This window comes from Colletotrichum phormii (assembly GCF_030913505.1).
Source record: "Colletotrichum phormii strain CBS 102054 chromosome Unknown BDP81scaffold_2, whole genome shotgun sequence".
NCBI classification, from domain to species: Eukaryota; Fungi; Ascomycota; class Sordariomycetes; order Glomerellales; family Glomerellaceae; genus Colletotrichum; species Colletotrichum phormii.
Genome location: NW_026851444.1, coordinates 2,055,553 through 2,079,593, shown reverse-complemented (window position 1 = coordinate 2,079,593; position 24,041 = coordinate 2,055,553). Strand labels below are relative to the sequence as shown.

General features: G+C 53.9%; 5 protein-coding genes across 5 annotated transcripts; 4 read left to right on the top strand and 1 right to left on the bottom strand.

Moving 5' to 3' along the window:
* Positions 1 to 1,580: 1,580 nt before the first annotated feature.
* Positions 1,581 to 3,947, top strand: BDP81DRAFT_308489 (uncharacterized protein; the record flags this gene model as incomplete). Its single annotated transcript, XM_060583464.1, has 1 exon — positions 1,581 to 3,947. One exon carries the CDS (start codon positions 1,581 to 1,583, stop codon positions 3,945 to 3,947), a length of 2,367 nt encoding a protein of 788 aa, XP_060450735.1.
* Positions 3,948 to 5,046: 1,099 nt separating this feature from the next.
* BDP81DRAFT_87112 (uncharacterized protein) lies at positions 5,047 to 5,770 on the top strand. Its single transcript, XM_060596419.1, has one exon. The coding sequence runs from the start codon at positions 5,181 to 5,183 to the stop codon at positions 5,685 to 5,687; it is 507 nt and encodes a 168-aa protein (XP_060450734.1). The 5' UTR covers positions 5,047 to 5,180; the 3' UTR covers positions 5,688 to 5,770.
* A 3,839-nt stretch (positions 5,771 to 9,609) lies between these two features.
* BDP81DRAFT_416304 (uncharacterized protein) lies at positions 9,610 to 12,347 on the top strand. The gene has a single exon (XM_060589520.1). The coding sequence runs from the start codon at positions 10,054 to 10,056 to the stop codon at positions 12,091 to 12,093; it is 2,040 nt and encodes a 679-aa protein (XP_060450733.1). The 5' UTR covers positions 9,610 to 10,053; the 3' UTR covers positions 12,094 to 12,347.
* A 3,917-nt stretch (positions 12,348 to 16,264) lies between these two features.
* Positions 16,265 to 20,198, top strand: BDP81DRAFT_87083 (hsp90-like protein). Its single transcript, XM_060596418.1, has 3 exons — positions 16,265 to 18,208; positions 18,261 to 19,146; positions 19,205 to 20,198. The coding sequence occupies exons 1-3, from the start codon at positions 16,384 to 16,386 to the stop codon at positions 20,073 to 20,075; spliced, it is 3,582 nt and encodes a 1,193-aa protein (XP_060450732.1). The 5' UTR covers positions 16,265 to 16,383; the 3' UTR covers positions 20,076 to 20,198.
* BDP81DRAFT_87073 (uncharacterized protein) lies at positions 20,199 to 20,792 on the bottom strand. Its single transcript, XM_060596417.1, has one exon. The coding sequence runs from the start codon at positions 20,711 to 20,713 to the stop codon at positions 20,321 to 20,323; it is 393 nt and encodes a 130-aa protein (XP_060450731.1). The 5' UTR covers positions 20,714 to 20,792; the 3' UTR covers positions 20,199 to 20,320.
* Positions 20,793 to 24,041: the final 3,249 nt, after the last annotated feature.

The following is a 24,041-nucleotide window of genomic DNA, read 5'->3' as shown; positions in this document are numbered from 1 at the left end:
CACCTTTCCGTTCCTCGATTTGACAAAAGTAATCGTTATCTGAGCTAAATCTGTCGCCCTCGGTCTCCACTAAGCGGGCTGTGCGACAAGTTATTGCCTGTAGTGGTTCGTTGCGTTGCGTGGGATGGACGGATAGGCAAGAAAAGGAGACGTGAAATTCCTGGACATCCGGGATATCTCACCGAACCACAAACTGCGTCACTGATGGAATGCCAAAGTTTCTTGTCCACATTAGGCCCGACCCCCGGTCACGTCTGCCGACATCAAGCTGTTGCAAAGACGCATAGGACTTTTGTTTAGCCCAGCGGATAAGTGTAGAATACGTGAATGCTGAACTGCAATTGAGCCCATTAGGTACTCATTGCAGCTTCAATACCCGCGGGTAATTTGTGGCGTGTCTTTCGCCCGAACGACGCGAAGTTCCAACGCGCATTACCGTGGTCACACTCGGGCAAAAAGCAGCAGATTCATGAGACCACGATATGCCCGTTCAAAAGTTGTAGCATACCATACCTTTCCCATGGGTCATTGCCCCGGTTTGTGTAACCGGTCCGCCTGCGGATGTCGACGCTTGGTCCAGGTGGCAGGTGTGCAGAAAAGATCTAGCCTCATTTCCGACCACCAGGATCTCATTTCTGCTTTTTCTCAGTTCTGCGGGTTGCGGGTTGGATGTTTGTAATTAGATGAAAATCGATAGGCCCGAGATGCCAATTCTAGAAGCATTTCACTTTCGCTTCCGAGTTTCTTCTTTGCAAAATGGCAGTGTGGCACCGACCAGCCCGACACAGCCTCAGGTGGGCACCCGCCTGTAATTAGTGAAGGTTCCAGGGCAATCAGTCGGCCCCCCTTGCTAAGGAAGGTAAGCGAGAGAGGAGGGACCTGACCTTACCTAATATCTGAGGTGAGAGGTACCATTTGGCACTGTGCCGTGGCCCGCACCTCGGAAAAATCGAGCACACTGAGGCACCCGGCAGCGCTGGCAGGCAGCACAGCCACAGGCAGCCGCCGGCAGGTGCGAGAGGTCCGCCGTGTCGGTTTGGCGAAACAGCACGGTTATTCTTCGGCCGGCCGTTTTTTTTGTGACGTCTGGCCTGCTGTGGATACCCGACAACAACCCTGCATACCTACAATTTTTTTGATCAGAGGAAACGGCGGGTTTTTCTGTTGATGCCGAACGACGTTGAGCGATACTGACAGGTAAAGATTTCTTCTTCCTCTCGTGAACGCTTCGACCGCTTGATTCGAGTAAGTCTATCGGCGGGCGAATTCCCATCGGATCGGAAGTAGGCTTTCTAGGTGCCCGAGCATTGCCATACTCTGGCAAATCGCGAATTCTCACGACCTTGGAATTGTGATTCAACTTTCACGTCATCGGACGCAAGAGTGTTCATCACTCGAACTTGGGCAAGGTCTCACAAATTTTCTGAGTATTTCAGCACGTTTTTCACTTATTCCAACAACACCTGACTCTGCTAGGTAAGATTGGAGAGGGCTCGAGTTTTGGTACGGCGTGGTATATCTCACCGTACACCGCAGTCACTGAATCTTCACACACCCACACCGCCCTCAAGTGCCACATCATGGAGGCATCAGAGCAGGCACAAGCCGTCCCGGTGCTTGGCACTGGGAACGATGCCCAGCGAGTGTCGAAGAAACGGTCGCTGGAAGACGTCGAGCAGGGAGACGTGATGCCCAACGGATCACCTCAATCTCATCAGGCCTCATCGCATGAGCCCGAGGCCAAGCGAGTGAGAACGGAGCAAATCGGTCAATCAGTCGCGCAGGATGTGTCAATGGACTCGGACGGCGCCGATGAGGGCGAGCTGGAGGAAGACGGAGAGGTCCTACCTTCCGAACCCGAATTCGAAAACCAGGGGATCGTCGCCGCAGAGAGTGAAGGAAGCGCTGGATCTCGCACGCGATCAAAGGCGTCGGCTTCTGGTGGAGAGTCTGATGCGGGCAGCAAACGGACGACCCGTTCAATGTCGGCGGCGGAGAGCGGTCCATCCCAAGTTGGATGGAATCAAGGCATAACGTCGCATATCCGGACATCACTTGGAGGGCCCAAGACAAAGGCTGCTGCACCGGCGCCGGTCAAGGCATTAATCGCCGAGGAGGAAGCCGCGCCTTCTCCCGCACCTGCATCCGTCTCCCAAGAAGCGCCTGCACCCGAAGCTGCTGAGCCAGCCCAACCTGCCCAACCGGCGCCAAAGGAGGCCAAAATCTCTCGACAGCAGCGAAGGGCCGAAGCTGCGGCAATCGCGAAAGAAAAGGCGCAAGAGATCGAAAAGGCTGGTTTCGTCCACGAGGGTCTGACTTTCTTTCAACCGAACAAGAAGACGCTTCTGCAACCAAAGGGGAACAACCTAGGCAGTGGAGTATGGAGATCCAAGTTTAAGAGCTGGTGCCAGTCCTTCGTCAGCCGGAACACCGAGCAGGAGCATCTGCTCACGCCCGACATTCTCGTCGCTGCTCTGCAGGACTACATTGCGCATCGGGCAGTGTGGAACAAGAAGAGGCAATCTCCAGCCGCGATCACTGAGTCACGTAAGCCCGAAACGAAGACTGACATGGCTTCCATCCTGGCGAATGTCGTGAAGAAGGATAAGCGCCAGCCAGGATCAGAAGAGTCGCCCCTGATCATCCACGATAACGACGAGGAGTCCGACGACGACCTTCAAGAAGTATCCCCTCCGTCCGGTTCCAGACGGGCTTCACAGACCGAAGACGGGCCTAACGATCAGCAATCTACAACACAATCCCAAAACGACGTTGTGGATTTGATGGACGAGGACGAGGAGATGGAGGAAGAGCAAGGTGAACCTGGACCGGCGATCATGACCGAGGAGGAGGATTTGGACCAGCAGCGCAAGTACTTCCCTGGCCTGGCCGACGCTGTTCAGATCTGCGTCTACTGCGCGACTCTGGGACACACCTCGATGGCTTGCCCAAACACGCGGTGCAAGTTCTGCGAACATACCGACCACTTTTCTTGGAACTGTCCTACGCGCGAAAGATGCACCAAGTGTCGCCAGCTCGGCCACGGCAAGACTAAGTGCAAGGAGAAGCTCATTCACCTGGACGAAGAGGGTATGGAATGTGCCATGTGTGGCTCTCAGGCTCATCAGGAGGACGAATGCGAAAAGGTCTGGCGATCGTACAAGCCTCCAAGGTTCACCAAGAAGGTCAAGCCCTTCCCCGCCTTCTGCGCCTTTTGCGGCAACGAGAGCCACTACTCTTCCGATTGTCATCTGAATCGCGACAGACCGAAGAGCGAAACGTGGACGCTCAAGAACAGACACCTCTACATCGACAAGAACGCAACCGATGGCCCGATCAGCGACTTCGCTAGTCAGCCCCAGAACCCCAAGTTCGCCCCTCTCTCGATTAAGGGCTCTGCAGCCAAGCGAAACCACATCTTTTACCCCGATAGCGACGGGTCGGAGGAGGGCGAGTTCATCGGTCAGAAGGTGAAGCCGCGTGCTCCACTCGGCAACATTCAGATGTCGACCAACCTTCAGATTAACGCTGGCAACTTTGGACCACCACCGCAGACGCAGTCAAACGGGCGTGGCCAGCAGCATCAGCGGAATGGGTGGTCAGCGCAGCCTCCCCTCCCTCCAGGCCCTCCACCTCCAGGCCCGCCACCACAGGGCTCGTACTCGCGAATGTCGAGAAGCCACAACAACCAGTCGCGCCAGCCCGCGAACGGTTTGCCTCCCAAGCCCCCCGCGCCGCAGTCGCAGCAGCATCACGGTCACAGTAGCGCAGGCCCACCGTCGAACGGGCGAGGAGGACCGAATATGCCCAAGAAGCAGAGGACTAGGAACCAGTCTGGAAAATCCCATGCGGGAGCCTCGCAGCAGCAGCAGCAGCAGCAGAACGGTGGGGGCTCGGCGGCATCGCGCCGCAGGGGCAAGAACAAACGCGGTGGGAAGCAAGGATGAGCGTTTGGAATGATTGGCTAGCGCGCGACGCCGTTGAAAAAAAGGGGCGTAAGGTACAATGGATGGGTGTGTGTCGCGCGACCGCGAGCAAAGATGGTGGTGGTGGTGGTGGTGGTGGTGCGAAGTCACGGGAAGAGGCGAGGAACATCATGTACGACAAAGTGTACAGAGTTGAGACAACAAACTTCGAAGCGAGATCGGAAGAGGAGACAGCAGCGCGACGAATGCGCGACGACAGCCTTGCCTTGATGGTTGGGTGAACGACTATGGACGAACTGCGCGGCGAGGGGGAGGGAGGGGTTTAGCTTTTACATTTTTTGGCAGCAGGAAGATGCGTTTGCGTCGGGCCAATCGTTGCGCATGCGCAAGTTGACGTGGACCGCCCGCACATAACGGAACTTCCATCCTCGGGGGTGGTAGATCATATCATTGAACCAGAGCCGGAGAGCGGGCGGGAACAATTAGTATCTTATGGAGAGAGAGGCACTCAGTACGGTAGTTTCTTTTAATACCCCCCTGGTTATTCGCACAGAAAGGCCGATGGGGTGGGAATACTACTATTTTGCGTTTGAACTTTTGTAATTGACCTTGTGTGCTTGTGCCTGGATTCTGAAAAATTCTCTTCGCTTGGAGAACATGATTTCTGAATAGCCGAGATCGCTCGGGTCTATAAGAAGACTAACAAGGAATATCTCAACATTTGACTCATTGCGAATGCCACGACATCAAAAAAAGACCCTGGCTGGCGCTTTCGTGGCTGGGGGGAGTAAAATTGAATCATTGACGGTGAAGAGGCCCGGTCGTCTGGGAGATGCTAAAATATGCTCTTTACCGCAAGTTTCTGAACATGGGAGAGGAAAAAATCGTCAAGGGCTCGCGGCTAGGGGTGTAAGAAGAAGAAGGCGAAGGAAAATCATCGTGGGCCTGTCACCGGGGGGTGTCTATTTCTTTTGATATTATAGACCAAGGACGGCGCTTAGTGTAGGCTTGGGTGTGTGTGTTAGTCACGATGCTGAAGGGGTTTGTCGGCCACGTCGTGGATATTGCCTTGATTTTCCCCTTGAAAAGTGCTTGGGCTTCAATATAAAAAATTCATGTGGTGCCCTTTTGTGTGGACGGACGAGGGTTTTTTGACGATTTGTCGGTGTGCGCGTGTGCGTGCGTGTGGTGTGTGTAAGTGCGCTGTTGCGAACTTGCGGTGCGTTCAGTCTGGGGGCTGGGTTAAAGTTGTGGATGCTATATCTTTCCTCTTCTTTTTTGAACATTTGGTTCGTGATGCATGGGTTTGATGCAATGGTTTGGTGGGTTTGCCAAGTGGATATTAGTGTAGACTGGGAATCGGGAGACGGGGGGAAGTTGAGAATGAACCGGGGATGTTGGGACTTGGGTAAGGGGTTTTTCTCATCCTTGGGAAGAGAAACGTGGGTTGTGGGTTTTGATGACGATGGCCTTGTCTTTTTGGGTATTTGGGCTCTTGGAGTCTTGGGTCTTGGGATCCCGAGACCGGGGTGTATTGATGATGGACACCGTGGACCACGGGCCCTCTTGTTCATGGGTTGTGGTAAGAAAGTGTCTCTGTCGCAAAGTTGTGGGATATGTGTTTGGTTCACCGGCGACGATGGACTCGTTTGCGATGCCCGGGACGGCGGGAACGACCAGGGGGTGGTGCACGACGTGGCTCCAAGGGTCTCTTCTGTCCCTGTCTCTTTTACCGCTGGCTTGGCCGTGCCCCTGGTCTGATGATGTATGTAGTACGGATAGACAGGGGGGAGGGTTTGAAAGTTTTCGAGTCAAAACAGAGGAAATCTTTTGCTAGGCTGGCAGGGTAAATCGTATTGGTTCTGGGTGTGCGGTTGAATGGTGATGGAGAGGGTGGAAAGAGAAGGGTGTGGCATTTTTTTGATAATGGGGACGATGCAGTCGTGATGTGGACACCAGGTGACGATCAACCAGGGTGGTCTTTTTCTGATGGGTTGTGGTTGTCGGTGTAAGTACGGAAGTATGAGGGTTGCGCTTAGCTGTGGATGATAAGTGATGGGAGTGTCCAAGGGTTTGTCTGCGACGGGACGGTGTGATGCAAAGTGCTGCGATGCATGGAAGTTGCAAAGGGGAAAGAAAGAACAAACGATGCGTTGAGAAGAATCGAAGCTTTCCAGGGCGGGGGGGTTTGTTGTTTTGTCTGTTTCGGGGGAGTACGGCGACTAAAGTACTAGGTTGATGTACGGAGTATGCATAGACTTGGACTTGAAGTTGACAAGAGAGATCATGGGATGGACTAGATGCAGGTCAGTTGACTTTTTTTTTTCTTTTTTTTTTTTTTTTTGAGGCGAGAGTCTGAGAGATGCAGGAAAAAAAAAACCCTTGCGATTGCTGCTCCGACCGTTGACGCGGGCTTGGGATAATGAGGGAGCTGGTTCCGAAAGACTCTACGTAATTACCAAGGTACCCGAGTTCTGAGAGTTGAGTTGTGGTCTGCATCTCAGTCTGTGGTCTAAAGGTTCGTTGTGGGTGGTGGTGTTTCGACCTGTAGTTATGTCAGCCCCATTTTGTTCAATGGTGAAGAGGTAAATTTCAAGCATGTGCTCTTGTGTGTGCGGGCGCTTCATTCTCGAGAGAGCCGAGCCATTCAAGACTGCCTTGCCTGCCTGTGGTTAGAAGTGCTGTGGAGTCTTTGGATGCTGCATGAGTTGAACAGGCCGGCCGGCTGGCCGGGCTACGTCAACTTTCCAACCTGGAATTGGAGTTTCGTGGGAAAGCATTTTTCGGGGAATGAAGGATGGGATGCGCCGGTTGATGTCCGAACCCGCAAATGCGCAAACAAATTGTGGGGTTTATCGCATGGGTCGTCGAGTGGAACAGACGACTTTTCCAACGACGTCTCTCACCGCGTGGGATTCGTTCGATTCCTTTTTTCTGTATTCCCAGAAAGAGGTGCTTGCTCACCTCTACCGGGAAGCGGATTGGTTGGAAATCAAAGAGCTGGCGACGGTTTCCCGTCTGATCCGCGGTTGATTCGCGGATTCCGCAAAGACACCCCCAGCATTTGCGCGACGGACCTCACTGGTCAATGGGCGAACGTCTCCGTAAAGGTATGCAGAATGCAGAGTAGTGGATCGTCGAGAGAAGAGTCATAAGTCATCCATCGTCCGTGTGTCCACAACGGCATGCATGGGGGTGTGGTCGAGGGGAAGGGACGACGACGCTACTGTACTGCAGCAGCAGAAGTGGACTATGCGCGGCAAGTCAACACCCTTGAACCTGCCTATGCCTCTGCCTTTGCCTATGCTTCTGGCTTTCTGGCTTCTCTTGGTTGACCTCGCGTCCACGTCCGGAAAGCCGTACATTTGCCAAGGGGAGACTACACATGGTAGACGAGGGGTTTCTGGCCACAGCCCTAGCCTCGTAGCCCTGTGTTTCGCGAAAATGGAGGTATGGCTGGCACGCTGGCTGCTGGATGGATGGTGTGGCGTGGTGTAAGGTAGGTTGTTGTTCGAGTGGTGGGTGTATTGTCTTTGGCAGGCAAAAGGTGGTGACAGCATCGAGTTTACCCGTTTGAAACAGCACACCGGGCTTTCTCGTGCCACGACGCTGATCAGATCACCAGAGGCTGTCGAGTCTCTGTTTGATATCCCGGAGGCGAAAGCGAGAAGCGGACAGACTTCAACAAACGTCAAGATCGAGACCGTGGACGAACCACGGCAAGAGGGAGGGGTTCATTCGTTCCCCCGAAGTTGATGCATCTTCCATACTAGCGGGCTCCCTCCTCAGACTACCTTCCATGCTACCAGTACCAGGCTATATCGCCACGCGGAGGGGAAGCCAAAAACAATGAGTAAGAAAGGAAACGCCGGACTCTCGAACATCCTCCACCAAGCCCATGATCGTCGAAAGATCCACCCGGCAGAACAAGACACACCTTGAAAAGCGAACCCAGGGAACCGAAGGGCAGTGCAGTTCAGTCAGTCGAGGTGGAAACACCAGACGGGCGGGGGGCCACCCTCTGTCAAGACTCAAAAATGCCACAGACAAGTGAGATAGCGTTGTGGTCAGCGCTTAGACTTATACGCACAAAGCACGAAACGACTGGTCGTCGACGATAGACGCGCTCCCGTAGCTCCCGTCCACCTCCCGGGGCACAGACGCGTACCTTTCGCGTCTCTGGCGAATCACGGCGAGGCATGTCGTCGGGTGCATGACCAGCCTCCCGGGTTTACGGCCAATGGGTGGCCGTGTTGACGGACGTTTGACGTGCCGGTGGAACAATCGCCGGCTTTTTGTGGAGACTGTACCCGGATGGAGTGATTAGACTTAAATTTTTTTTGGCGTAAGGATAGAGTTCTTATCGATAGCGCTTCTCCCACAACAAGCTTACCTCTTTTTGACTTTTTGGCAGTGTCCAGTTCCAGTCCTGCAGATCCACAGCCAGGAGCAGGAGAAACGAAAGAAAGGCCAAAAGCCACCACTACCAGTCAGTCCACCACCACCCATGACATCGACATGCAAGCTGCTGCGCCCGGGGCTGGCTCGGGCGATGGGGCCGGCGATGGGGCCGGCGACTGGGAACCGGGAATAGGAAAATGACCATGGGTTGACGGGCCCAGAAAGATCAAAGACCACGACAGTACTCCGTAGACCACGAAAGGAACCGGCAGGTATCCTGCCATCACCTGCAAAGTCCCGCACCAGATAGAAACAAGCAGTCTCATCCTCGGGACGCCCTCAACCACTGGCACGACTTGAAACAAATTCCTTGGCGACCGGGGGGAGGCATACCCTCAGGAGAAAGAGAGAGAGAGAGAGAGGGCTGCTTCAGTGCTTCTTCTCTACTTGCGGTTTCTGCATTTTGCTGCAAAGCTAATGCGACTCCATGGTCTTTTGGACCTTTTCCTTACTATCCTTTCGTCTCGTCTCCCTCCATCCTTTTCGTCCTGCTAGGCTAACGTGGTCGTCCCGCGCGAGAAAGGGTGACAAGGCGTGGAACCAATCACACGGCCGCAACACGTCGCCAACTCGCCATTTCTGGACACTCTTCCTACAAACCTTGAACCGCATCGGGTGTGGTGTGATGGTGGGTGTGGCACGAGCTTTACACGCCTACACGTCCACCCACGCCCATTCTCTCGATTCTCCATCTTAGGGACGTGTCTCCCCATCCCGCGCGCCCGGGGTCCATGTCTTTTTCTCTCGTGGATGCGAAAAATAAGTGGATGGACAGAAAATGGTACACAACAACCGCGTGGAACTTGGGGAAAAAAAAAAAGAGGCTACACTAGTCTTGCATATGCAGGTCTCGACAGAGGTGACTCACCCGCCAGTCGTTCCCACCGAGGAGCTACGGAACGATGCGGCCAAGGGTTGAGCAAAGAGGCTGGCTCCGGTTTACAACCTGGAGGAGTCTCTTTAGTTTTCGCATGTGTAGGTGTAGGTGTAGCTGTATGGAGCATCCGTACATTCAAACCTTGTCAGATGGGATATCCTGCGAAAAGAATTCGTGTGGTGCTACGGATACTCAACTTTCATCCAAATCAGTTCCCCCCCCATGTAAGAGAGAAGAGTCGAGAGAGTATATTTGCCTCATCCTCCCACCACCCAATTCCGTTTGGCCTGATTTTCGAGACCTGCTTCTTCTCTCTCTACTTTCCATTGTTTCCAATTTCGATACCCCCCCCCCCCCCCCCCGTCTTGCTCGTTTCATAAGACGACCGACAACAGCTCATACATATATACCGAGGCATTATCCTAACTTGGTATTACTGTGAGAAAACAGGTTGTGAATAACCTCATTCGCCCATTGTGAAGAAAGGGATCTGTTTCAGAACAAGAGAAAGAAGAAAGAAAGAAAAGAAAAAAAAAACCCCGAGTCTTGATATACTCCCCATCGTCCATCCTACTGAAAGAAATTACCCTCGACCTACGTTACCTACCTACCTCACCTTACCTGATACCCGCCAATACACAAAACTTTCGGTGTTGAACCAAAGTCAGAACACGTCTGCTTTGGTATATCCCACAAACCACACCTCGCCCTACAAACACCATTTACTCTCGACGACCAACAACACCAACCCCCCCAAAGCCTGGAGTTCCACAACGACATGAGAAAACAATGGCCGCCCACCAAACCCCGTTCTACTGCCTCTGGCAGAAGGAACACGCCCACCTAGGCTCAGCAGTCCTCGACCTCCTCCCCAAACGCGACCTCGCCGCCCTCCGCCTCGCAAGCCCAGCCTGCTGCAACATCGCCACAAAACCCCTCTTCAAGCGCGTCCGCGTCACCTTCTCGGCAAACACCTTTACCAAACAATCCCGCATCCAGGCCCTCGCCCGCGTAGGCCACCACATCGAACACCTTCACTTCCACTTCGCCCACACGGAAGCAACCTTCCTCCCTCCGCTTGTCCATCCGACCACCGGCCGCGAGATCTCGTTCCTCTACACCCCGCACACGAGCATGGCCTCCGTCCTCGCCCGTCCCAAATACGCCAACACGGAACTCGGCGAGATCTTGACGCAGCAGTACCCGCCCCTTTTTCACGCCGCCACAAACGTCCCCAGCTTCATCAACGCCCTGCGCTACCTCACCAACATCCGCCACCTCACCATCCGCTGCCCGGGCCAGGACCCGCAGGAGCGCTACCGCCGCGACATTGTCGACTACGCCATCATGTCCCTCCGCATCGCCGTCGAGCGCGCGCCCCTCGAAGCGCTCGAGAAGCTCTCCCTGTCGGGCATGCACCCGTCCTCTTTCAACTACCTCCGCCACGTCCCCGGCTTCGGCGCCGTCCCCTCCGCAGGCCGCCGCTGGAAACAGATCCGCAAGCTCAACATCTCCGTCGAGGCATGGGACTTTTACGGCCCCTCCCCGGGGTTGGACCACCTGAAGATCATGGACGACTACATCCGCCAGTTCTCCGGCACCCTCGAGAAGCTTCACTTCACCTGGCTCGGCCCCAAGGGACCCTGTCCCATCGCCCTCTCCGCGGACCCCCTCTTCGCGCCGCCGAAACACAGCAAGAAGCTCTTTGCAGAGGTGACGTCGCCCATGTCGCCCCTTCCGCCGGCGCCGGCCCGGAAGCCGATGCACTTCCCCCGCCTGCGGTACATGCAAGTCCGCAACGCCACCATGACGGCCGCCCAGCTCTCGGACCTGGTCGACGCGCACCAGAAGACAGTAAAGGAGTTCGATTTCGACAACGTCGTGCTCATCAACGGCGGCGACTGGGAAGAGGCCCTGGCGCCGCTCATGGAGAAGAGCGGCTCATCATCCAGCCATGGCGGCAACGGCAGCGGCAGCGACATCTGGTCGCAACACTCGCGGAGCAACTCCGAGGCCGGCAGCCTGCACTCTGACCCGGAACCCTACCACGATGACGATCTGCCATCGCCGTCCGCCGCGGCGGCCGCTGCCACTCGAGAACTACTCGACTTTGACCTCGGCAGCGAATTATACGTTGACGAAGAACTATTCGATCCATATGACGGCCTCGACGAGGATCTGGCTTCAGACCTCGCGGCCGCGAAGGAGGCCAGTACCTCCTTCAGCACAATACTAAAGAAGAAGCGAGTCCACCGGCGCAGAAAGCACCGCAAGGACGACGGCGACAAGAACAGCAAGGAGAGCAGCAGCAGCAGCAGCTCAAAGGAGAGCTCGTCGCGGCACCACAGAAGCCGCAAGCACAAACACCACAGGGAGCAGCCGCCCGTCCCAGAAGAGGACGACGTCTTCCGCCCGTCGACACCGGTGCCCATTATCACGGCACCGATCCAGGACACGTCCCCGCACCCGGTCCTGCTCCAGCCGGCGGTGTACGACCCGAACGCCAGCCGGCTTTCGGACCCCAATGACGGCATCTCTTCAGTGCAGCGTAATATTGAACAGGAGGAGGCGCACCGCATGCTGGCCGAGGATGCGGCGATGCGGGTCAGCGCGCTCCGCAAGGCCAAGGCGGCGGTGCTGATGAAGCTCTCGAGGGAGTTCAACCACCGCAAGGGCTCGCCGGCACCCGTGGCGAATAAGGACAGCTGCGGGCTGCAGATGCGGTTGAGGGAAGGGCTCTTTGGGAGGAGCTTTGTGAGCGTGCTTCCAGACGACCGGTCCATGTCGAGCCAGTCGGCGCTGGTGCCGCTAATGTTTACGAGATCATGATCATCATGTATGCCCCAGACACACGATTCTGTATATCTGTTATGTAAGTCGGGAACACAAACTGCACTGTGTATCCTCTTGTACGGACTGGACTTGGCAGGTCGGAAGGATATGGCGGGGAAAAAACAAGCCGGGAATTGGCCTGGATAGGCCGGCGGCGACGACAGGAGGCATTATGACTTTTGTAATGACTTGACGATACACTACTTTCCTTTCACTGTCAATTTTTTCAGAATAACAATATTCCAAACAAACCTTGACTGCGTGTGATTCGTTTCGTAAACGTGCTGCTTGTCGTTGTCTCCATTGCAAAATGTTTCGACACCGTGAATCGCGGATGGGGCGGATGGATAAACAAATCCGAGGAACTGGACCGAGGTGCGGAGACGGCGAATCAAGAGAGCTCCGTGGCTCGGCGAGGCTGGTTGAACGCGTTCGGTGAGGGAGTAGTGTCCAGCGGGCAGACCGGGAACAACCCAGCTATGCTTTCGTGCTGGCTGGGCTCAGAGGTGGAGTAAACAACGGGACAGCGCGTGGTGGGTGGTAGGTGGCGGGCTGGGATTGAGATGTGAGATCTCGCTGTTCTGGTGCTGCTTTCAGATCATGTCCTTGCAGCGAAGCATAACACTGGTGCGGCGTGGTAGGGTCAGCCGACGGGTAAGGCAGTCTGGACTCGGCGGGTGGATAATATGGTCGTGAGAGCCTGCTACTCGTCCGCAAGTTGCCAGACAGTGTCGCGGTGGCGGTTATGGCGATGGCGATGTTGACGCATCTTCACGATGGCCGCGATTTCCACGATGGGCGGGACTGCGGCAGCTACCAGCAGCAGACTGCCAGACTGCCAGACTGCCAGCGGCCCGGGCTTCATTGTACAGTGTTCCAGAGGTGGCAGCGCAGATGAGCTGACGCGGGCCTCAAAGAAGAGAAGAAGCAAGATGGCGGACGGGTTGGATGATTTAGGGTTAGAGGGGTTTCCGTCAGCTCATTAAAGCCACGAGACCCGCTTTCATCCGAGGCGTTGCAGAAGCAGCTTATCCCACAGCGTAGCCTCATCTCCGGGACATTTCTAGCATCTGGCGAGGGTCAGTGGCGAGTGCCTAGGGCAGCATTGGAGGTGGGAAAGCTAGCTCATGTTGCGATGGTCAAGGGAGCCAGATTTGCCAGGAGGGACGGGAAACGTTGGACGGGGATGGGAATGGCATTGTGCAGGGGTAGAAGGGGGGGAGAGAGAGATTAGAGATCAGGAGGAGACGGTATTTCTTCAGCGTAGGATTTGGGGGCATAAGAGAGCTAGGTATTCGACCGGATATACCTTACTTCGTAGAATATGGAAAGGATGTGGAACGAGCACCCGTAAGTAGTAGAGATGAGAATGTGAATACCTACCTACCTGCTCTGTATTCAGCTGTATCCGTAGCTCAAGTTGGAGCAGCAAGACCTCGATGGCCCGCCGGAATGAGATCGCTGGGATTTCCCGGATGAGGTGCGCACTGCAGGCTGGCACGGCTGGGTGAGGAAACGGCATTGCCTTGGCTGCATCCAGAAATGTTCTATACTCAGTGCTGTATCCGTATCGAGTAGTTGTGTAGGTGGTATTCGTGGACAGTGGCAATTGACAGGCTGGCAGTGCCCGTATGTTGGGCTGGATGGTTGGATGGTGGATGTGTGGTAGATATCCCTCGTGTTCCTCCGTTGTTTGAGAGTGATGTGAGTGACTTGTTGTTGTCGTCGCGCATGTCAGCGTCAATCGGCGATGAGAGGCAGCCCCCCCCCTGGGGGGCCATGGCCCATGGGGGCGAAGGGGGGGGGGGGGGGGGGGCAGAAGAAAAGAAGAAGAGAAGCATCCAGGCATTGAGGTGTTGCTCGCTCCATTGCAGAGAAGTAAGGTACCGTGTACGGAGTATGGGCGAAAATGTTGCAAATGCCAAAAGCTGCGAATGGCATAGTCAGGGCCTAGACTGTCCGTGGACCGCTGGACTTTACCGGTCGGGACTTGGGAATAGAGCAATCCATGGCACAAGTGGACAGGGGGAGCGGGGATTGGACGAGGGGGTCCCCAGTCAGAAGCGACGAATAGACTTCCTGGCTCCGGTCCATCGTTGATCGATGCGGGAGACACTTGCGACATTCACCTACGAAAGTCGTGGACAGGTACCTGCGAGAGACTTGCGCTGCACCTTTCCTCACCTTTCTCACCTTCCTCGACTACCTATCCGCATCGTCTCTCAGTCTCAGGTCTCTCCTTCTGCTTTCTACCACTCACACGAGTGCACTTTCCTCCAAAACACTGCACGCATATCGATTGCTTCTTGCCCAATCCAAACAGCTGCCTTACATAAGACACCACTTTTACCTATACCTGTATAGGTACATGCCTAGGTGAGGTAAGTACTATCCGTGCGAAGTACCAAGTCATGAACAGCTACCGCAGCCAAGCCACCACCACTCCCCATATTATGTGCTTATGTGCAGACCTACGCAAGCTCGGCCACCACTTTTCCCTCCCCATACTCGGGTGCTATGCCTGGGCCATTTGACGATCTCGCGGGGAAGCACGCCGAATGAGGTGCTTTTCTTTCCCAAGTCTCCTGTGCACCATTCCACAACGTTTGTGTACCTCGACAGCTCAAGCTCTTTCTCTCCCACTTACCCGTATCTTGCTCGGCATCGATGAACACGCACTCTTTCGGGGTTCTTCAGCAATCACCTTATCCAATAAATCTTGGCCAAGAAGGACGATAACAATACAACGAGATAAATTACAACAGTGGCCCTATGACAGACCCCAGTAAACACTATCTCAGCCCCAAGAGCCGTGCTCGCCATCTGTAGCCTCAAATAGCTGCCGTGGCGCAGAATAGTCCCAGCGTTGCTAAGACTCAGGAGAAGTGCAAAATCGGCCCATATCTCTATCACTCCTCTCCCACCGCCCGCACCAACGACAAGAGTTGCCAGCAGTTTGATGGCCTAGCAAGCCCGTTATTCCACAAGCTTCACCCTTACGAGACACTACCGAGATAGCGTCTTCCACACGTGTGTGATGCTCCGCGCTAACGTAGGATACCAAGAATACGGGTAGCTTCTGTGCTTCTGCCTGTCTTTGCGCGACTGTCTCGTCTCTAACAGGACGCGGGCATGGCAGAGCATGGCAACTGCTCGGACTGACAGCCAGCTAAGGTGCCGTAGCACCACGGTAAGGTAGCTAGCTCCCTCGAGGTGCTGCCGTACCTACCTACCTACCTAGTAGCTCTTCCTCGTCCCCTCCATGAAAATTCCCATCAGTCCTCGTCCTTCATCATCAGTCTCACCGTCGTTACACAGGTGACATACAGATCCCGTCCTCAGGCCCGTTGCAACTTTCTCGCCTATCCGTAGAGCTTTCCCTTTCCATCCACGCAGTCGGGCTTGTAAATGTCTCGTTTCGTTTTGGGTGCTGTGTGGTGTGTCTTGGTAATTTCGCGAAGCGCTTTTCGTCCATCCCCTTCGTGGACGAATTCCGTCAGGTCGTGGTCAAGAAAGAAGAAGTACCTTTCTGGCCTTAATCCTACTGAGAAATACATTACCAGCTGGCACAGCAAATATCTCTCCTCCATTTCTTCCGCCCCCTTCTCTTCTGTGCTAGACCAAAGCAAAGTCGACTGTACGTACCTTGAAAGTACTCCCCCATTCGCAACTGCAGTTTCTGGGTACCTACCTTACTCTCCACTGCGACTCCAACGTACTTCGTACCTACCCTGAACCTGATCCTAGCGGGTCGACATCCCAGCTCCTCCCGCGGCTTCACCCTCAGCGGCCGGTCTTCTTGTGCTCGCCCTTGTCAGCCCATTCCATTCCACTCAGTCACCCTCCGCTTCAACCGACACCAAGACAATCCCTCGTCTGTCGGCCAAACTATTCTCTCCTGTGACGAATTTCCCAAGACAATTTTTGTTCCGTCCTCCACGCTCATTTCGACTGTCGGCGCATTTTGGCTCCCCAATCTGACGGCCATCTTCGCCTATGAAGCCCCCCGAATACCGTTTGCAAGTCATCACAAATCCCTGCTGCTGTGAGCGAAAAGGAAAACGAAACGAAATCTTTGGGGAAATTGCGGATATCCAGTCAACCGCCGCGATTTCTGCTCCTGGGCGACCGCGTGCCAAGCAAGCGTTCGAGAAAGACTTGCCGCCAGCCAAACTTGTCCAACGACAACACCAACGCGACACATCGAAGTAGGATCCCAAGAATCACTTTTGCAGACGATGAAGGCCGCCCAGACACTGCCAGACTCCTCATTATAGTCTGTTCAAAATGGGCGTCAGGGTCGCCATTCGAGAACAGCTCGCCTTCCTCGTGGTGATTGCTGTTCTCGTTGGTTTGATGATCCTCTCCGTCCCCGTCTGGATCTACGTCAATCAGTTTGTCACCCAGGTCGAAGGGCGCGAACTCGCCCTTACTGCTTCGCTCAAAGCTTCGCGCATTTCTGCCGAGCTCGAACTCGTTCAGACCAGCATCATCACCATTTCTTCCCGAATCCTGATCCAGAATTCCATGTTCACCTTCTACGATGGAAACACCACAGACGAGAACTGGGCTCAAGCCAGAGGCGATCTTAACAGTGCCTTGAGCGTTGGTGGTCTCACGGGTCTGTTGCAAGGGAGAATTTATTCACGAAATAGCACTGGCAACGTCCATGGCCTACTCAACGTGACTGGAGAAAAGGTACCCGAAATCGCTTTACCATATCCCGGCGCCAATGGTTCCCAAATCTTCCTTTCCGACACCGCCGAGGGCTACCCGCCAGCCCTCTACCCGAACATCACCTACAAGGATCTCGGCCGCCAGAATCAGTACAGGAACAACACTCGGGCTTATGCAGCCGACGCGTTCCCTGGAGTTAGGATTTCCACAAACGGCGGTCTACTGCTTGGCCCTATGATTCTCAATGAGACGACTGCCCTCATGTCTATTACCGTGCCGATCCGGTATAACCAACAGCAGGAATTCATTCTAGGCTATATGACGCTTGTCGTCACGGCAAATTCCCTTATTAGCATCCGCAATTCTCGAGAGGGTCTGGGGGATACTGGACTGGTGCTGCTCGTCGGGCCTACTGAGAAGTCGAACAGGTTCAATTCCAGTAATGCGGTCAGCAACAGCACCTACAAACCAGCCAACGACGCCCTCAACAACGTACTGGTGAACTTCGTCCTACCGCCCAACCCGTTACCTGGGCAGGATGACCGGCATGATAAGAGGAGTTGGTCAGTCGGCAAAGACGACAACCCGTTCCCAATGAAGGATTATCCGGCAGTTCTCAATTCCTTCAGCAAGCAAATCGCGACACCAAACAACTCAAGCTCTTTGCTTTCTACGAACAACGAACAGGGTTTTCCGGTGGCTGTGGGGTTTGCAAGGACCAACACCGCCCTCGTCAACTGGACTGTCGTCGTGGAACAAGCCAGATCAGAGGCCGACGCTCCTATCAAGACATTGCGGAATATCATTCTGGGATGTGTTTTTGGCACAGCAGGTCTCACCATAATCCTCATATTTCCTTGCGCGCATCTTAGTGTGATGCCTATCAGGAGACTCAAGTCGGCGACGGAGAAATCGATTCAGCCACCGGGATACGAGGATGGAGATTATTCCGAATTCGACGACGACGAAACTCCTGGATCGGGTGGAATTTCAGCACGAACACAACGTTCCAAAAAGGACGGCATCATCACCAGCATCTTCAAGTTGGTAGGATACAAACCCAAGGAGAAGCCGGCCTCAGAGCACGATCGCGATTCGACCCGACGCATCTTCAAAATCCCCGGCAAGGTCACTGACCGGAAACACTTCATCACCGACGAGTTGACCGAGCTGACGGAAACCTTTAACGACATGAGTGACGAGCTAGTCAAGCAGTACCTTTCTCTGGATCAAAAGGTCTTGGAACGAACCCGTGAGCTCGAAATCAGCAAGAAAGCCGCCGAAGCCGCCAACGAAAGCAAGACTCTCTTTATTGCGAATATCTCACACGAACTTAAGACGCCCCTTAACGGTATCCTAGGCATGTGTGCCGTGTGTATGGAGGAGAGCGACATTCTCAGGATCAAGCAGTCGCTCAAGACACTTTACAAGTCAGGTAAGTGTGGTCGGGCATGCTCGTTACCCTGCACCTTGCTAACCACATCTAGGCGACTTACTACTCCATCTACTCGAGGATCTTCTAAGCTTTTCCAAGAACCAGATTGGGCAACAACTCAACCTGGAAGAGAAGGAATTCCGTCTGGCCGATATCAGATCGCAAATTTTGACCATCTTTGACAAACAAGTCAAAGAAGGCCGAATCACCCTGACCGTCAACTTCCTCAGCTCCGAAGCGATCGAACTGAGCACTAGCCCGGAGAGAACTAGCACCGACAACAGACTACCGGCTCTTGGACCGCACGGGACCGGCAGACTGAAGGACATGTGCCTATGGGGTGACCAGCATCGCATCCTCCAGGTCATCATCAACTTAGTGAGCAACAGTGTCAAGTTCACGCCGGCAGGTGGCAGGGTTGATGTCCGCATCAAGTGTATCGGCGAGGTGGAAACCCCACCGGCAAATGATGGCAGTCGATCGTCATCGTTCTCGAAGGAAGACAGACGACATGGCAGAAGCCGACACCGAACGAACAATAGCTCGAATCCGTCTGTGAGCTCTAGGGGAGGCTCGACTTCTGAACCCGTCAAGGGCACTGCTTTAAGCATCAACCCGATGGAGCCCAAGTCGACACCTTACATTCAGGTTCGGGAGCGATCCCCTACGCCGCCACCGCCTGGTGCGAAGGCCTTCGTGTTCGAGTTCGAAGTGGAAGACACCGGCCCGGGTATCGCCGAGCACATGCAGCAGAAGGTGTTTGAACCCTTTGTGCAAGGCGACCTAGGTCTGAGCAAGAAGTTTGGGGGCACAGGCTTGGGATTGAGTATCTGCCACCAACTTGCAAGTCTGATGGGTGGATCTATCTCCCTAAAGAGCACTGTCGGGGTTGGCACGACGTTCACTATGCAGATTCCCCTGAAATATGTCAAGGACAGGTACGTATAGATGATTGTGCAACAGTTGTGTTGATGTACTGACGACGGGGTTTCACAGGGCCTCCAGCACGGCGTCCAGCAGCATCAAATCTCGGCCTCCAAGCGTTGATGCTATTGAAGGCATCGATAGTGTCCATAATGCGAAGCGTAATTCCGGCGGGGCTCCCGTGAGCCCACCCATCAAGCCGGCGGGAGAAACGACTGCGAAGAACCTTCTTGATCAACAACCAAGACTCGTCGGCCTTAGCCAGCCTTTCTTCGCGTCAAATCCAGCGCCCAAAGCGAAGCGAAACACCAAGCAGCAAATGGCAGCCATCGATCGGGCAATTGCCACGAAGGCCAACCAGGAAGGAAAGCTACGAGTACTTGTCGCTGATGACAATTCGACAAATATTGAGGTTGTCAGCAAAATGCTGAAGCTTGAGGACGTCTATGATGTCACCATCGCCAAGGACGGCCAGGAAGCGTACGACCTGGTCAAGGCGAATATGGATAAGAACCAAGGATTCGACGTCATCTTTATGGACATTCAGATGCCCAATCTCGATGGCCTGCAATCAACAAAACTCATCCGCAAAATGGGTTACAAAGCCCCTATTGTGGCGTTGACCGCCTTCTCAGAAGAAAGCAACGTCAGAGAATGCATGGAGAGTGGCATGGACGAATTCCTGAGTAAGCCAATTAGACGACCTGCGCTGAAGCAGGTCCTTAAGAAGTTTGCGACCATTCCGGAAGAGCCCGAAACAGCGAGCTTGTCAAGGAAAACGACACCAGAGAAACCCACACAGGCAAAGCCAGCAGCTACTAACGGTAGCGGGCCAGCAGCCGCTCCGGAGATGAACGAGAAAGGGGATGCGATCCATCCGGTTGGAAACGGAGCCGCAATCGCGCCCTCGTCTGAGCAACCCCTATCGGAAAAGGGGCCATAATTGACGCTTAATGACTTTTCAGCAGCAGGCAGAGAGACACTTGGTCTTGAGATGCCTCACAGCACATATTCGCATAGGATTCCCCCTTTTCCCTTCGTTTGGAAGCGACATACAAAAGTTGGCGTCAGGGCGTTTTTTTTTTTTTTTGATCTTTTCACAATCCCTTTTGTGTACGTATTCGTAATGATCCTGCTCGGTCTCTGAGGCACCGAAGCAGGGCTGCTCAGGCTAAGCTTGGGCATGTGTCAACATTCTCTATTGGGAACGAAAACGGGTCGGGTTGGTCCATTGTGACCAGGTAGTCGGGATCCCCAAGAAAGGGGCGGGGAAACATTCGTTGCCAGCAAGCACAAGCAGCATATCAGAGGGGGAGGCTGCGACGCATACGGAGGTTCCTTTTTTTTTTTCTTTCTTGTCATATGGGCGGCGTTCCGGGCGTACACGAAAATATCCGGACACGCATGGGTTTTCCTTCTCCCGATCAAAACGAAGACGGGGGATGGATGGATGGGGTAGTTTAGCGAGCTAAATACGCATACGGGTGAAAGAAGATACGACGGAAAAGACACCAAGAGCAGAGTAGAGAGAAAGAGAGACACACGGAGAGGGAGTGTTGTTGGACATGGGTACATTTTCATGTCGAGTAATGCCGATGACTATCTTGCTTCATCGATTGGTCTTCTAGTATCACAAAGTCGTTGTAACATCCTCTGATCATCTGTCCTTTCCACTTGAAGTGATTATATCGTTTTGTCCGGCATGAGATCAAGCTAGCATGAGTGCTTTGGGTGTGAACATGTGTATCACGAAACAAATTACAGCCGTCTATACTGGAATGTTATCAGGCCAGATATGCCAAGTATGAGCCAGCCTAGATAGGCCAATTAACCTTGCCATAGAAGCAAAAGAGCAGTAAGCTTGTGTTTATGAACATTGCATTGGTTCTATGTATCTCCATCTGCCGAGAGACTGTACCAACCATCAATCATGAAAGCAGAGCGAAATTATCAACCGTTCGTTCCATCGAAAACCTTGTCGTCTGCCGTGGCAGCGACGAAAACCCGTGACCTCAACGCCAAATAGAGAATCACCATACCAATCCCGTTGTAGGTGCATGTCGGAGAACGCATCTACCAGCCGCTAGCGCCAGTGTCCTCGGTAGAACCACCGCCGGCACCCCAAGCATCACCGGTGTCGGTGTTGTCGGGGGCAGCATTGGAAGCGCCGAAGTCATCGATGTCCTCCTTGGGAGGGTTGGGGCACTTGTAGCTCTTGTGGCCCATCTCGCCGCAGTTGTTGCACTTGATGCGGGTGACTGTTGAGAAACGTGTGTCAGTATCATGAAGTCAATGAAGAGGGTTAGTCAATAACTCACTGTCGACGGGCTTCTCGCAGTCCTTGGAGAGATGACCCTCCTCGTCACAGTTGCGGCACTTGATCTTGCGAGGCTCAGGGCACTCCCGGGAGACATGGCCCTCCTGGCCGCAGTTGTGGCAGGCACGACCGCCACCACCCTGGGGACAATCGCGAGAGAAGTGGCCCACTGCAGTTGATTAGCTTTTGTCTCTGAAAGAAGCAGTATGAAGGAAGTCTTACTCTCGTGGCACTTGTTGCACTCCACGTCATCGCCAGCCTTGCGAGGCTCGGGGCAATCGGAGACCTTGTGACCAGACTGGCTATAGGAGAGGTTAGTCATTGCGCATTGAGAATGGCCATGGACTTGGGGTACTTACCCGCAGTTTTTGCAAGCGAACTTGTCAACGCGAGGAGTAGGGCCTAGATCAGTCAGTCACTGACGCAAACCAAAGTGAAGCAAGTAGACTCACAATCACGAACACGATGACCCTCTTCACCGCAGTTGTAGCAGGCGATGGTCACGCGAACCTTCTCCATGGGGTCCTGAGGGCACTCCTTGGAGTGGTGGCCAAGCTCGTTGCAGTTGTTGCACTTCTGCATGAGGCGGGAGACGGGCTCTCCAGCATCCTCGAGGCGGGCCAGGTTCTCCTCGGGGGAAGCAGGCCAGTTGGGCTTCTCGCGCTGGCGGTCAGGCTGCGCCGAGAAGCGGTACTGAACAGTGTACTTCTTGTCCAAGTTGCCCTGGAGATCCATGTTGGTGTGGGTAGGAGCCAACACACGCTCAGTGGCGATGAGGTAGATGTTCATATCCTGGGCGCGGAAAGCCTTCTCCAGCTCGACATATCCCATCTCAGGGAAGTGCTTGAGGTACTTCTGGATGGCCTCCTTGGCATCGACGCCATCGCGCTCCTGGATAGCCTCGTGAATCTCTTCCCAGGCCTTGTCAGCATCGACATCCGCGACCGCGGTAAAGTCGAGCTTGCGACGGTTCTTGCAATCAACGATCGCGTGACCTGTCAAAAATCAGATTAGTCTCAAGTCTCGCTCCGCCATTGAAAAGGAGGCAACAACATACCCTCCTCGTGACAGTTGCGGCAAAGATCAGGACTCTTGTTGGGGCAGTCCTTGCGCATGTGACCCTCCTCGTTGCAGATGCGGCAAGTCATGGCAGGAGCGGTGGGACAATCGCGGCGAGTGTGGCCCTGCTCGCCACAAGCGTTGCAAGTGCCATCGAAAGCTTTGCGAGGCTCGGTGCACTCAGCCTTGCTGTGACTATATTTTCATGTGTGTCAGTGTGCGGAAATACGACTGTCGGTAAAATATGAAGTCACGTACCCAGTCTGACCGCAGTTGAAGCAGGCACGGTCGCCTCCATCGCCGCCGTCACCGCCATCGCCGCCCCTGGGGTTGTTCCAGGGGTCATCGGTGGGAATGTCGTTGCCAGCGGAGGCGTTTCCAGTGCCCCAAGCGTCAGTGGTGGCCCAAGGATCAGACATCTTGCTGTAAGCTCTCGAGTAAGAATAGCTGGGTTGCTGTATTCTCAAGAGGGTTGACAGAGAGAGTATGAACTGGTTCAACAAGTCAATAAAAAGACACTCTTCGAGATGCAAAGCAGAGAGAGCGGATGAACAACAGAACAGAGCAGATTGCAGAGTACTATGAAACAAAAGGTTGGGTTTTGCAGAAGGAAAAAGGAAAAGTCGACGTGTGTGAGAAGAGCTTCGAGAGAAAACGTGACCGTATGGAGGAAAGTAGAATGTACAGGTAGGCGCGGTCTAGGCAACAAGTAGAAGGAGCGCAAAACCCATGCTGCCTTTTCTGGGAAAGTGATTCTCATGATTTACGATGAAAACCCTCGCCGTCTTGAACTGCAGAGACAGCCAAAACTTGCGAGGCAGTCATCGTAAATCCAAGTCGCGACGAATTGCTCGGAAAGGGAAGAAAACAAGATAAATCCAACGCCGAAAACAGATGAAATTTGACTTACGATGTGTATCTCAGGGATCTATCTTGATCTTGTTGCGTAATGGAAGTCGGAAACGAAGTGGTGGTGTCGAAAGCTGATTGTGGTTGAGGGAAGCCAAATTTGGTGGTGAGATGGTGAAAAGAGAAAAAGAAGAAGAGGAAGAGGAGCAGGTTTGTGGGAAAGGGTCTAGGTTTAATCCATAGAGAGGAAGCCCTGATCTCCGCTTATGTCGACAAGACCACTACTCTTGTGCTCTCACGATGTGGGTTTCTTGGAGTCGTGAATGCCCGTGGCTGTGTTGAACACATATGAGGGCACTTACATAGCAGACGGGCCACTATTCTGGCCGAGGCATGAAGCATCACCTGACTTGCAGCACTTCTGATTGTATTTGGAAACAGCTGAGAAAGCCTGAGGTTCATTTCAACAGAAAGGATCCATTCAACCATTTGTGAACCCATCCTTGAGTAGCAGATAACCAGTTCTTTGAGAAAAGCTCAGGCACCACTGTTCATGTCACACTCCTTCAAGACTTTAACTCCGAGGCTTGATAGAAAGGGGTTGGTGTTCTGGGCCTACACTCTATGGGTTTCAGATCTATATGCTCTGTCTTGCAAAGCTCAGATCTATATGGATACCAAAGC

Bases quoted from the DNA above. Each gene is read 5' to 3' on its own strand.
- BDP81DRAFT_87112 (XM_060596419.1), top strand. From the start codon at position 5,181: ATGCTATATCTTTCCTCTTCTTTTTTGAACATTTGGTTCGTGATGCAT.
- BDP81DRAFT_416304 (XM_060589520.1), top strand. From the start codon at position 10,054: ATGGCCGCCCACCAAACCCCGTTCTACTGCCTCTGGCAGAAGGAACAC.
- BDP81DRAFT_87083 (XM_060596418.1), top strand. From the start codon at position 16,384: ATGGGCGTCAGGGTCGCCATTCGAGAACAGCTCGCCTTCCTCGTGGTG. The intron at 18,209-18,260 runs GTAAGTGTGGTC...AACCACATCTAG, and splicing joins CAAGACACTTTACAAGTCAG to GCGACTTACTACTCCATCTA. The intron at 19,147-19,204 runs GTACGTATAGAT...GGGGTTTCACAG, and splicing joins CTGAAATATGTCAAGGACAG to GGCCTCCAGCACGGCGTCCA.
- BDP81DRAFT_87073 (XM_060596417.1), bottom strand. From the start codon at position 20,713: ATGAAAATGTACCCATGTCCAACAACACTCCCTCTCCGTGTGTCTCTC.